We start from the raw sequence: 13,038 nt of genomic DNA, 5'->3' as shown, positions 1-13,038 counted from the left end.
AACCACTGGTCTACACTATACATATAAGCCTTCAATTACAGTAAACCTTACAATGCAAGATCATATACAAAGGAAGTGTTAGAAAAACCTGTTTAGAATTTGTAAACTGAACAACTGGGCGTGTAATAGGTGAAAGCATGCATGAAAGATTTGTGCAAATTCCAAAGTAGGAAAAATGCGTGTGCCAGTGGAAAGGGAAGGAGGTGCAAATAGAGTGTCATTCTTTACCTCTTTGAATTCAGGCTGCAGAGCCGGTCTGAGCTGATCTCTGAGAGAACAGAGCTGTCTCTTCTCATCATCCTGCTTATGTTTGATCTATATAAACACACACACACACACACACACACTTAAATTCCTCCAAACACATCCTACACATCCTCTCCTCCTTGTACATTCCTTCAGCCTTGTTTTTCTAAGCGTGATTACTTAGGCTTTGGGTAAGACAATGGCCCTTTCATTAAGTTGTCTGTTACTCACAACTTCACTGCAGCTGAAAAAAGGCGTCTGCTTTATCAGCCATAAATTTACAGTTACCAGCTGCTAACAGTGCTGATTTTTCTCTGATTGTGTCAGTGTGAGGCAGAGCGGCGGAGGCTGGTAACCTTGATGCGCTGTGATCAAAGCAAACAAAAACCGCTCTGTTGTGGTTCTTCGTGGTCTAGAGTGAAAATCTGGGATGTTAACTAAGAGCATCTACATTTTTACCATCAAGAAAATGTGGTTCTGGTTGATTTCTAGCGCCGTTGATTTAGAATTATTTATATAATATTACAGTATTTATTTATATTTTTAATTAGCTTTTATTTTATAAAAATATATATTTTATATTTTTAGTTATGTGATTTATTTATTAAAATATTCTTATTCCAGTTTATTTGTTTATTTCTGTTTTAGTTGAGTTATTATTTAGGTTTTTCATCTAGTATTTATTTTTTATTTCAGCTTTATTTCAATTAACAAAAATGTTGTAATAGTTTTAGTTAACAAAACTTGGATGCTTGTCAGCTGGTTGTGCTAGGAGATCAGCAGATTAACCAACTAAACCAGACCAAGAATCCAAATAGACCAGCTTAATCCACATTAGGATGTATAAAGAAGGGTTTTTTAGCAGGATGAAATTTTATATCTAAGATTCTGGGTTTGTTAAGTAAAAACCACTAATACCGCAATGTGAGTCACTTGGCCAGCTTGGTTACATCACTGTGGGTGTACACATATTAATACGATCGACCTAACTATTTTTAGCCTACAAACTATTGATCTGGGCTGACTATACAAAGCACGTAGAAGGAGAAGGAACATTGAGAATGCACTGCGTTAGCTTGAGGGATGATGGGATGCCATAAAGACGCAGAGCAATTGCCCAAAAGTCATTCGCTGCTCAGCATGAGCAATCTACTCATTGAGATTGAGATATATTTGGCTGAGAATGAACAAAGGATGTGAAGGATCCTCAATACTTTTCAATTTAAAAATAAAAACCTTGCTTATGAGATGGTATATGAAGAAATATTAATACACCGGGAATCTATATGATAGCATGGACTGAGTGATTGGGGCCAATGTCATGCTCATCCTGAGCTTCATTGCTGCAAAGTGAGATGCGTTCTGAATACCGATTAGCCGCTCCACCACATGACCATGCCTCCCATAAACACACACACATACACACACAGGGCTGATCCTGTTTGTCTGAATGGATTTTGAGTATACAGGGCCTAATCTATCAAATCATTTGACAGATGATATACAGGTTATCTGTCTGAATTATTTAAAGCCAGTTTGGATTTCAACACCTTTTTATGCATTCTGACCTTTCCTCGAGTAAGCCGTTACTCCCTAATGAATGAAAAATGCTCTGCATTTACAATTTAAATGTCAGTTTTGTACAATTATGCTAAATTTAAAAGCTAAAGAACTGTCAAGTGATAAAGATATTTGGACAGTTCTTCCCTATTTCAAACTATAGATAGTATAGATAGATAGATAGATAGATCGATAGATAGGAAATGTTAGATAGAATGGAAGCTTAAAAATATTGGCTTAGAAACATTGTTAAAGGGTTAGTTCACCCAAAAATGAAAATTCTGTCATTAATCACTCACCCTCATGTCGTTCTAAACCCGTAAGATCTCCATTCATCTTCGGAACACAAATTAAGATATTTTTAATGCATTCTGACAGCTCTCTGACCCTCCCATAGACAGCAATGTAATTACCACGATCAAGGTCCAGAAACGTAGCAAGGAGATCGGTAAAGTAATCCATGTGACATCAGGGGTTCAACCGTAATTTTATGAAGCTACGAGAATACTTTTTGTATTACGTTCAGTGGATATTCTCCAAAATGGCACCAGGGTGACGCGGAGGAGACGAATTGTTGAACAAAGTCATTATTTTTGTTTTCTTTGTGTACAAAAAGTATTCTCGTAGCTTCGTAAAATTACGGTTGAACCCCTGATGTCACATGGATTATTTTACCGATCTCCTTGCTACGTTTCTGGACCTTGATCGTGGTAATTACATTGCTGTCTATGGGAGGGTCAGAGAGCTCTCAGAATTCATCAAAAATATCTTAATTTGTGTTCCGAAGATGAATGGAGATCTTACGGGTTTAGAACGACATGAGGGTGAGTAATTAATGACAGAATTTTCATTTTTGGGTGAACTAAACCTTTAAGGTATTCTGGATGGTTGCTAGGGTGTTGCTCTGTGGTTGCTAGGGTACCTGGGGTGGTTGCTAGGGTGTCGTTATGTGGTTGCTAAGGTAATCAAGGTGGTTGTTATGGTGTTGCTATGCGGTTGCTAGGGTACCCAGGGTGGTTGTTACGGTGTTGCTATGCAGTTCCTATGGTACCTGGGGTGGTTGCTAGGGTGTTGTTATGCAGTTGCTAGGTTTACTCTGGGTGGTTGCTATGGTGTTGCTATGTAGTTGCTAGGGTACTTGGGGTGGTTGCCAGGGTGTTGCTATGTGGTTGCTAGGGTACCTGGAGTGGTTGCTAGGGTGTTGCTATGCAGTTGCAAGGGTACTCGGGTTAGTTGCTAGGGCATTGCTATGCTGTTGCTAGCGTGTTACTATGCGGTTGCTAAAGTGCTCTGGGTGGTAGGGTGTTGCTATGCGGTTGCTAGGGTACTCGGTGTGGTGGCTAGGGTGTTGCTATGCGGTTGCTAGGGTACTCGGTAGTTGCCAAGGTGTTGCTATGCGGTTGCTAGGGTAATTGGGTGGTTGCTAAGGTGTTGCTATGTGGTTGCATGGGTACTCAGAGTGGTTGCTAGGGTGTTGCTATGCAGTTGCTACGGTACTTGGGGTGGTTGCTAGGGTACTTGGGGTGGTTGTTAGGTTGGTTTGGATGGCTGCTAGAGTGTTGCTATGAAGTTGCTGGTAAGTATAATCATATTGCTAGCATGTTTCAGATAGATACTAGATAGATTGACAGTCTTTGGCAACACAAAAGCATGAATGAAAATTTTGAAAACACCATAGGGCTGTTCAACCTTATTTCTTCCACTTTCATAAGTCCAGGTGATATGTGAAAATAATGTTCACTTTTTCATAAAAGCATGAAACTTGGTACACTTGTGTTGTTTGTGGCCCTAAACATTTTCTGAAATGGAGCCATCACAAAAACACCTTGTGGTTGCCATGGCGACCATTTTACTTTCCTCCATAACCAAATTATGTATTTTGTGTCATATGTCCTGAACCAAACATGATAACACAGAAAAGGCAATGTCTACTCCTATGTTTTGGTCAAGGATTACAATGATACCATATACAGCAACATAAACTGTTCAGATGAAGAGTTAATGGTGAAATCGGCAATGTGAGAAGGAAATCACACTATCTGAGTATCACAGCAATAGTCCATATTATAGATATGAATTTTTTCTTTCTTTTATAATTAACTAATATTTTACTCAATAATACATTAAAAGATTGAGTTACACTTTATTTTAAGGTGTCCCTGTTACAGTGTAATTATACATTTAAGTACTGAGTTATATTAATTAACTACATGTACTTACTATATGGTTAGGGTTAGGATTAGGCTTTGGTTTAGGATTACTTGCATGTAATTATGCATACTTTATTGTTAATATAATAGTAAGTACATGTAACATGTGTAACAAGGACACCTTAAAATAATGTGTTACCACAGATTGTTTTCAAGAAGACTATCATATATTTCAGAGATATAAAAAAAAATCATCTCGGGTAAGTGTATTTTGCCTTACCTCTCAGGCAGAGTCAGGTTTGCGGTAGTGTGTTTCCAATACATTCTTATTCTCTCTCAACAATACTTTCAACATCACACGCAGACGGCAACACAATCAGGTGAACAGTTAATGGTTAATTCAGTGACTTTATGAGAAGGATTATAATGAAATCTCAGAAGATACAGAATGAAATTTCAAACATATTTCATGTAATAATGTGTTACCACAGATTGTTTTCAAGAAGACTATCATATATTTCAGAGATATAAAAAAAAATCATCTCGGGTAAGTGTATTTTGCCTTACCTCTCAGGCAGAGTCAGGTTTGCGGTAGTGTGTTTCCAATACATTCTTATTCTCTCTCAACAATACTTTCAACATCACACGCAGACGGCAACACAATCAGGTGAACAGTTAATGGTTAATTCAGTGACTTTATGAGAAGGATTATAATGAAATCTCAGAAGATACAGAATGAAATTTCAAACATATTTCATGTAAACTTAATTTACAATCACTCTCTGGGGCCAGAGTTGTCTATTATGTCATCCACAAGGGGGAAGCCAGAGTCCTGCATGCGGGCGGGTACACGCAGGTGAAACGCTAATATTTGATGTAATGGGTGGAATAATATTTATGTGTAGGGTGTGGTGCGGGTGCGGGCCGGACGGTGACAAGCACGGGCAGGTTGCGGGTTCAATAACCAAGACAGTTTCAACTTGGTCCAGTACATGCTGAGCAATGTAGCCAATCGCGCTGCCACTGATTGACAACTGTAGTGATTATATTAAAGGGAGTGCTCTTTGCTTGCTTTCTGTATTTAATCTATTCACAGTTTAAATAAAAGTTTTAATAAATTAGTTTTGTCTACCTCATGTAGGAGATTTAATGCAGGTGCAGTTCGGGTCCCAGTTTTTATGTCAAATAGGTCGGGTATGGGATTAAATTAATGTTGCTGTCAGATAACGTGTTGGGTATTCTGTTAATTACTGCGATTGTGGGAACATCATTTCACCAGCCAGGAAAGGTGAACGAAAATGCCTCTCTGTGATGTTACCACGAGGCATTGTTTACTTACGTACAGATCTCAGGTTTCTGGAGGGGATGTAGATGCGTAAGAGTGAGAAGGAAGTAGGAGGGTGCTAAGCCTGTGGCTGTTCTGCACGCAAACAATGTCTTGAACTTGATGCGAGCCGCAACCGGTAGCCAGTGCTGGGAGATAAAGAGAGGAGTGAAGTGGGCCCTTTTGGGCTCATGGAAGACCAGTCATGCCGCTGCATTCTGAAACAATTGTCGAGGTTTGATTGCGCATGATGGAAGTTCAGCTAGAAGAGCATTGCAATAGTCCAGCGTAGAAATGACAAGGGTCTGGGCAAAAAGATGTGCAGCATGCTCTGTTTGGAAGGGCCTGATCCTCCTGATGTTGTGCAACGCAAACCTCCATGATCGAGCTGTCTTTACAATATTTGAATCCTTTGAATTTGAATACTTGGTCCTTGAAGGTCAGCTGGTCACCACAGAATAATTTTTGATTAACCTAGCAGGATGATGAAATCATGCTGTAGAGTCGGAGTGGCAGGGGAAACGAGAAGCTCAGTCTTTGCCAGGCTGAGCTTCAGGTGTTCCTTAATCCATGCCAAGATGTTTGCCAGGCAGCCTGAGATCCATGCAGCTACTACTGGATTGTCTGGTTGAAATGAATGATAGAGCTGTGTGTCATCAGCATAGCAATGGTAGGAGAAACCATGTGCTTGTATAATGGGTCCCAGTGATTATTATAGTATGCACTGGCCTGTCTACACAGACATTGTCTTGACAAGAAGTTAAAGTGGATAATAAAGTGTCAGTTGCTGTATTAAAAAAATGTGCTAGTTCAACAGACACGAGATTTCAGGACAGAAACATGTCAAATGTCTTGAAACAAATCATCTGAACAATTGATGTGTGATTGTGACTCCAGGCCGTTAAAATTATTAGAGAAATAATGCACTCCCGAAACGGTTATGTGGCCACGTCGCCGCGCCTATTAATGGAATGGTCTTTCTCAGTTCTCAAACAAATTAAGAACTACATTCGATTTTTATTGACTGAACGCAAGCGCTTATTGCGATAGAAAACGCTGTATTGGTTTCCCCTGATTAAGAAATATTTTTGTTTGCTTGGGTGGTAATATTAGGCCTATTATATTAATAAGGAAGGGGGGCCCAAAAATTGGCTTTGCCTATGTCACGAAAAGAGGTAAATCCGGCCCTGATCAGAGATGTCAAGAGGTTTTACCAAATGTTGTCTGTGATACAATTGCATGTGTAAATTAAGTCAAGCTGGTTGCCTGATTTGTAAGTGCTTGTGGTGGTAAGCCATTTGAGCTCGAATGAAGCTAGGAGTGGAAGTGGAAGTCTGCAGTGTAAGGCTTCTCCAGATGGATTTCGAAGTCACCAAAGACTACAAGTGGACTGCCATCCACAGAGAATGAGGACAGCAGCCCATACAGCTCCTCTATGAAGGTGTCCAGTTGACCAGGAAGGCGATAAATCATTACAATATGGAGTTTAACAGGAGCCGATACCATAATAGCATTAAACTCAAAAGAATTTCATGCAAGAGTGGGTTGAGTATTTCGAGAAATGAGAAGACCAGTACCCTTCCAACTTGACGGGGGGTGTGAGAGAAAAGGAAGTTGTTAGAGAGAACAGCAGGGGTTGCAGAGTCTTCTGGACGAATCCAGGTCTCAGTCAAGCCCAAGATACTAAGAGTAGACTGAGAAACAATGGCCAGAATGAAGTTTGTTGACAGCTGACTGACAATTCCAGAGACCCACAGAACATGGCAGAGGTGCAGCAGAAGAGGTGCAGATAGGATGCAGCTTAGCAAGATTGCTTTGCCGTCTGCGTGTGATGTTAGAGCATTGTTGAGAGAGAACAAGAATGTATTGGAGACATACTACCACCTATCTGACTCTGCCTGAGAGGTAAGGAAAAATACACTTAATTGAGATGATATTTTTTTATATATCTCTGAAATATATGATTGTATTCTTGTAAACAATCTTTTATTGTACTATTGAATAAAATATTAGTTAAGCTGGTGTGTGGTGGGCGTTCTAGCGCAATATGACTGCTGTCGCATCCTATGGCTCAGTGGTAGAGCATTGCGTTAGCAGCGCAAAAGGTCGTGGGTTTGATTCCCAGGAAACACACATACTGGTAAAAAATGTATAGCCTGAATGCACTGTGAGTCACTTTGGATAAGGGTTAGTGCTAAGTGCATAAATGATTATTATTATTATCATCCAGGTGGATACTGCACATTGGTGGTGGTTGAGGAGATTCCACCTTCCATGTAAAGCGATTTGAGTACCCAGAAAAGCGCTATATAAATGTAACAAATTAATGAATTAAAACAATCTTTTATTGTACTATTGATTAAAATATTAGTTAATTATCAAAGAAAGAAAAAATAATAGCCATAATATGGACTATTGTAAATAACTGTTATTTCCTTCTCACATTGCTGATTTCACCATTGACTCTTCATCTGAACAGTTTATGTTGCTGTATATGGTGTCATTGTAATTCTTGACAATCAAAACATAGGGGTAGACATCACCTTTTCTGTGTTATCATGTTTGGTTCAGGAGATATGACAAGGTGTTTTTGCGATGGCTCCATTTCTGAAAATGTTCAGGGCCCTAACCTGTACAATTGTACCAAGTTTCATACTTTTATGAAAAAGTGAACATATCACCTCAAATTTTGCACATATCAATCTGGACTAAAGTGTGATTGCAACTTAATAATAATTGTAAAGTAGGATATGTGCCACAACAAGTCATCTGTTCCATACATTAAGAACATATCTGTGTAAGCAGCAAACATGGGCAGGATCACTCACAGCACTCAGCTGTCCCGTAAGGGCATCAATGTACTGCTTGAGTTTTTCCGTTGCAGCCAGACACTCCTGAAAGAAACTGACAGGAAAGAGAAATTTTAATTACAAATCCTATAAACAAAACAGTGTCAATTGTCAAGGAATCTCTATTCCTCTCTCACGCTTTTTTCAATGGTTTCGCACTCTCTCAAATTCTAGTCACACTTAAAACAGCGTGACAGACTCGAGCGTGGAGGGATGCAACTATAAAGCAAGGCAATCAGTCACACCACACACACACTTAACACTGATGGTGATGGTGCCAAGCCGGCACAGGTGTGCCGCCCATCCCACAGATTTCTCTTCACACGGATGACTTTATTCATTTTGCTATGGTATGGTTCATGTCATTGGACAGATCTATTGTTGGGGACTGAATATCTTGCTTTACGGGGACTTTTTGTCTGAAGAATTGTTATAAGTCCATAGAAATGCATGATTATACCAAAACCTTTTTTTTTCACAGACTTACTTGCATTGAGAGTGATAGTGTTTGATGAGGTTCTGTAGCAGGTCTACCCCTTTCTTGGTTTTAATTTCATTCACTTTGATGAGGTACTGTTTATGAGAAAAACAACAAATGAGATTTAAAGAAATTATTACTTCTATTCAGCAAGGACACATTAACTTGATTAAGGCTTTTTACATTGTTATAAAAATTCTCTTTCAAATTTTTTTTTAACTTTCTATTCATAAAAGAATCCTGAAAAACAGCATCATGGTTTCCACAAAAATATAAAGCAGAACAACTTTTTTTAGTATTGATAATGATAAGAAATGTTTCTTGAGCACCAAATCAGCATTTTAGAATAATTTCTGAAGAATCGTATAACACTAAAGCCTGGAGTAATGATGCTGAAAATTCAGCTTTGCCATCACAGGAATAAATTACATTTTAAAATATATTAAAATAGAAAACAGTTATTTTGTAATTATAATTGTAATAATATTTGACAATTTTACTGATCTTAGTGTATTTTTAATCAAATAAATGCCGCCTTGGTTAGCATAAGAGAGTTCTACCATAAACATTAAAAATATTACTGACCCTAAACTTATAGTAGTGTAGTGTTAGGTAGTGTAGATATGCATACAGTCAGTGACTGTTTAGAGCAGGTGTGGGCGATATGACCAAACATCACGAAATAAGTAATTTTATTTCACGGTAACGATATATATCACAATATATATATATATATATATTTTTTTTTTTGCTTTAAATATGGTCCTTTTTTGTTACCATATAATTTTTTTCAAACCATAGAAAATTAATAATTCTTGTCACCAGTCAATATAAAAAAACTACTACTAGCCTATATAGAAATATTGGAAACAAAAATAACAAATAAATAAGAAATGCACTTGCACAATTGGTGGCTGACTAAATACTTTTTTCCCCCACTGTACATTGTATAAAGTAATCAAGTGTATAAAACACTGAATATTCTTCACCATGTAAATTAAATATATATTTATTTTTATTAAAGTTACAAAAGTGGTTTAGTCAAGAGCAGTGAGAGATTTCCTATCTTTTGTTGTTTGATTAACATGAATGGCAGACAGCAGGAATATTAGACTGCTGTCACTTTAAGAACTGCCCAGATCCAATATACTGTTACACATGTGTTTTCTTTCTCAGCTGTTTGCTGTCACCTAAGACCTAAATTACTGTGCTTATGAGGATACGTACAAAGACGGGCATTTTGACACATACAAGCATGTGTATTTAACCATTCAAAGCCTATAAAGTGGCAAAAATAACTCCGTTCAATGCTCTCACACTCTATGAGCACTGTCTTCACATGCATGCGCCTCTCTGAGAGCGCTCAGAAACTGACTCTCAGACAGCATGCACAAACAGCGAAATGAGTTCTCTTTCACTGCTGATTGCATTTCAACAGCTTAAAATCACTCGCGTTTGAATTGAAATGCTTAAAAAAGCATGCAAACTAAGTTTTCATGACCAAGTAGCACAGCAACGTCACGTGAGTGTGTGTAACCAAGATAGGGACGATAGTCCAAATTTCTATCAGTTGACAAATTTCTACCAGTTAATTGTGTCTACCAGTATATCACCCAGCCCTAGTTTAGTCTTTCATATTCAAACTATGATTAAAACATTATTATAAGAACATTTTGTTTTTAAAATCATCATATCTGCCCATGCTAGGCATCAAAGTTTCAAAAAAAGATTTGTAGAAATTTTTTTCACCATTCATATATTTATATACAGACGAGCTGATCACACCATTAATCAAACAACATTTGTCATGTTCCTCTATAGCAGCTTGAGCAGATCTTACTTCACACATCTGTAGCTGGAACATCCTGCGCTCTTTCTCCATCTCTTCTGCAATCTCTCCTCCGCTCACCTCTGTACGCACCATACCATACTGCTTTGCCAGTTCCCTCTTCTCTTTCTCGATTTTAGTGCTGAAGGGGACAGAAATCATATGACTGTGGTCAGTTCTACTATATAGTGTAGTACCACATAATGCACAAATACGGTGCTCATTGGATTCGTGGAAGCACAATACAAAAGTATTGTAAGAGAAGTGAAGCAAGACACTTACGAGAATTACAATTAAATGAAGAACAGAAATTAAAAAGAAGCAAAATAACGATACGGGAAGTACTAAAAGGATTTCTGGTAAAAATTAAAGATTAGTAAATTAGAAGATCATAGACTTTAAATTTTTGCTGTGTTAAATCTAGAAAATTAATTATTTTTTATAATAGGCCTATATGTGTGGATGAAAAACGCATCAGAATGTATGTGCTACTTTTGAGTTTCCACCAACAGTTTTTGTTAAAAAAGTGAGTTTCACAATATTAGTTCTATTTTTACATGATATCCAATTAATATATGCCAAAAAGGACACATTTCTGGTTTGGTGTTCATGAAGAAGCACTTGAGTCCTACTGACACGTACATAAGGCTAAAACTACACTAAACAACCCCAAAAAAATGTGTAAATAAATATGAGAAAGAGAACAAGTGAGAGCGAAGCTACAAAGAATATGTAACATATGAGGCACAAAGAATATAAATCCTACACAGTTTCTAAAATTGGTTGTTGTTTGACACACACACACACACACACACACACAAACACAGACAGTCGTGACAGAGACCAGTGATAAAATGTTTTCTTGTTCTCTTGCTTATTTCGAGGCTTTTGCAATATCTCTTATCTAATGAATCAAAATAAACCACCGCTCAGTGGGTGTCAAAAAAGACAACACTGGAACAAATGACTGGAAACAGTCTTATAAAAAGCACTCACAATTTATTCTCATAATCTCTCCATGCCTTGTCAAAAGGCTTTTTCAGGTCCTGACAAGATGAAAACAAGGAGTTAGAATAGAGTCAGTCTTACATCATCTTACAGTAAAAGACAAGAGCATCAAGACAGACAGAGAAGAATTAAGACAAGTCTGTCTTATCATCTGTCTCATTACCATCTGCTCACATTAAACACTGTGCTTATGGTAATGATCTATGTAATAGATTTCTACTAGAACACATTTGGCTTGTTGCCTTCTGGGAAAATATCCTGCACACTTCATCTGTATTTGCATCATATATACTAGGAACACTAACAAGGCAACATAAGTATCAGAAAGTTGGTATTACCATTGTCATTAAATTTTTTGGTACCTTAGAGTGCTGTATGAATGCCATGGTACAAGATGGTAATTATTTGCTATAATGGTATACAGTGGGGTACTATCAAAAATGTCCTTGCAAATGTAATATTGATTTGATTTCATTGTGCTGAACTTATAAAATTAGCAAATACTTGTGATCTACCAAATTTTAATTTTCGAACCTATGAATTACTTCAAATTTTTTAAAGTTCATGCTTGACGTATAATATTTTATTCAATGTATATAGATTGATTTATCTACATTCATCTGACGGTAACATTTACAAAGCAAACACAAGAAAAATGTCACTTCAAGTGGATCACTTGTATTGTAGATTTCAACTTACACCTTTGACCTCTTTCAGATCCCCTTTTACCAGTGAGTCCAGGAAGAAGTTGACGTTGTGCAACATGCTCTTCAACTGATAAAAACAGAAATATTAAAATGGAAAGCATGAGCTGGCAAAACCCATTTAGACCCAGTTTGCAAACAAGAACATTAAACATATTTTCACTTAAAAAATCTATTAAACATGAATACGCCTGGAAGGGATAAGGAACTGTGGACAGCGAGCTGAGACAACCTTTGGCGAGGAAGCTGAGTTGTTTGCAGATAAGGCCTATCTTGTAAGTCCAAACCGTGACTAATACTAAAAACACTCTATGGGATTATGCAGAAGCCTAACGGAAAGCCCTCCCCGGAGCTCCATGTGTCTCACCAAGTTCTTCATTGGCGTCAGCAGTTCTTTGGAGAATTCTGCAAACTTATTAAACGCAGAAGCCACTTCCTGTTCTCCATTGTTGCGGAAATTCACAGCCAACTTCTCCATGGAATTGATGTATGACTCCAAATGTGATACGTGGTCTGGAAGAAGATCAGCAGCAGAAATTCAGCACAAACTGTGAAGATATAACTGAGAAAACATGGGGATTTGGCTAAAAGCACATGACACTAAAAAAACAGATAGAGATGTTGACGTGTTTGGGTCACACAGGGGGCATCTGCCTTCTACTTCATTCATATTCATAGATAGTTGAGCTGGAGGAAATGTTTTGCATACGTTGTCAATCTCTCTAATTAATTAATACAGATTCAAAGACTAAATGAATGCTGCTTACAGTCTAATGTGCATGAAATTCAAATAACAAGTACGGCATAGTAAAGACATTTGTGACTAAATGTTGCTAGCACCCGAATAACTGAGAAATTATACCTTTTCAGATACTTTCTCACATATGTAAA

At 37.7% G+C, this 13,038-nt stretch overlaps 1 protein-coding gene across 4 annotated transcripts in view; it reads right to left on the bottom strand.

Annotated features, from left to right (window-relative positions):
* Positions 1-13,038, bottom strand: part of LOC107566077 (arf-GAP with SH3 domain, ANK repeat and PH domain-containing protein 1-like) — a 40,772-nt gene that overhangs the window by 17,558 nt on the left and 10,176 nt on the right. For all 4 annotated transcript variants that reach the window (XM_016251482.1, XM_016251548.1, XM_016251688.1 and 1 more), the window contains exons 3-9: positions 12,515-12,660; positions 12,143-12,217; positions 11,432-11,481; positions 10,448-10,577; positions 8,617-8,702; positions 8,109-8,184; positions 229-315 (exon numbers count right to left, since the gene is read on the bottom strand). In XM_016251482.1, coding sequence (XP_016106968.1) covers positions 229-315; positions 8,109-8,184; positions 8,617-8,702; positions 10,448-10,577; positions 11,432-11,481; positions 12,143-12,217; positions 12,515-12,660 — 650 coding nt within the window. The remainder of the gene's footprint in view (positions 1-228; positions 316-8,108; positions 8,185-8,616; positions 8,703-10,447; positions 10,578-11,431; positions 11,482-12,142; positions 12,218-12,514; positions 12,661-13,038) is intronic.

This window comes from Sinocyclocheilus grahami, unplaced genomic scaffold (genome assembly GCF_001515645.1).
Source record: "Sinocyclocheilus grahami isolate Dianchi unplaced genomic scaffold, SAMN03320097.WGS_v1.1 scaffold3.1, whole genome shotgun sequence".
Classification (NCBI taxonomy): Eukaryota; Metazoa; Chordata; class Actinopteri; order Cypriniformes; family Cyprinidae; genus Sinocyclocheilus; species Sinocyclocheilus grahami.
This window is presented reverse-complemented; position numbering and strand designations above follow the sequence as displayed.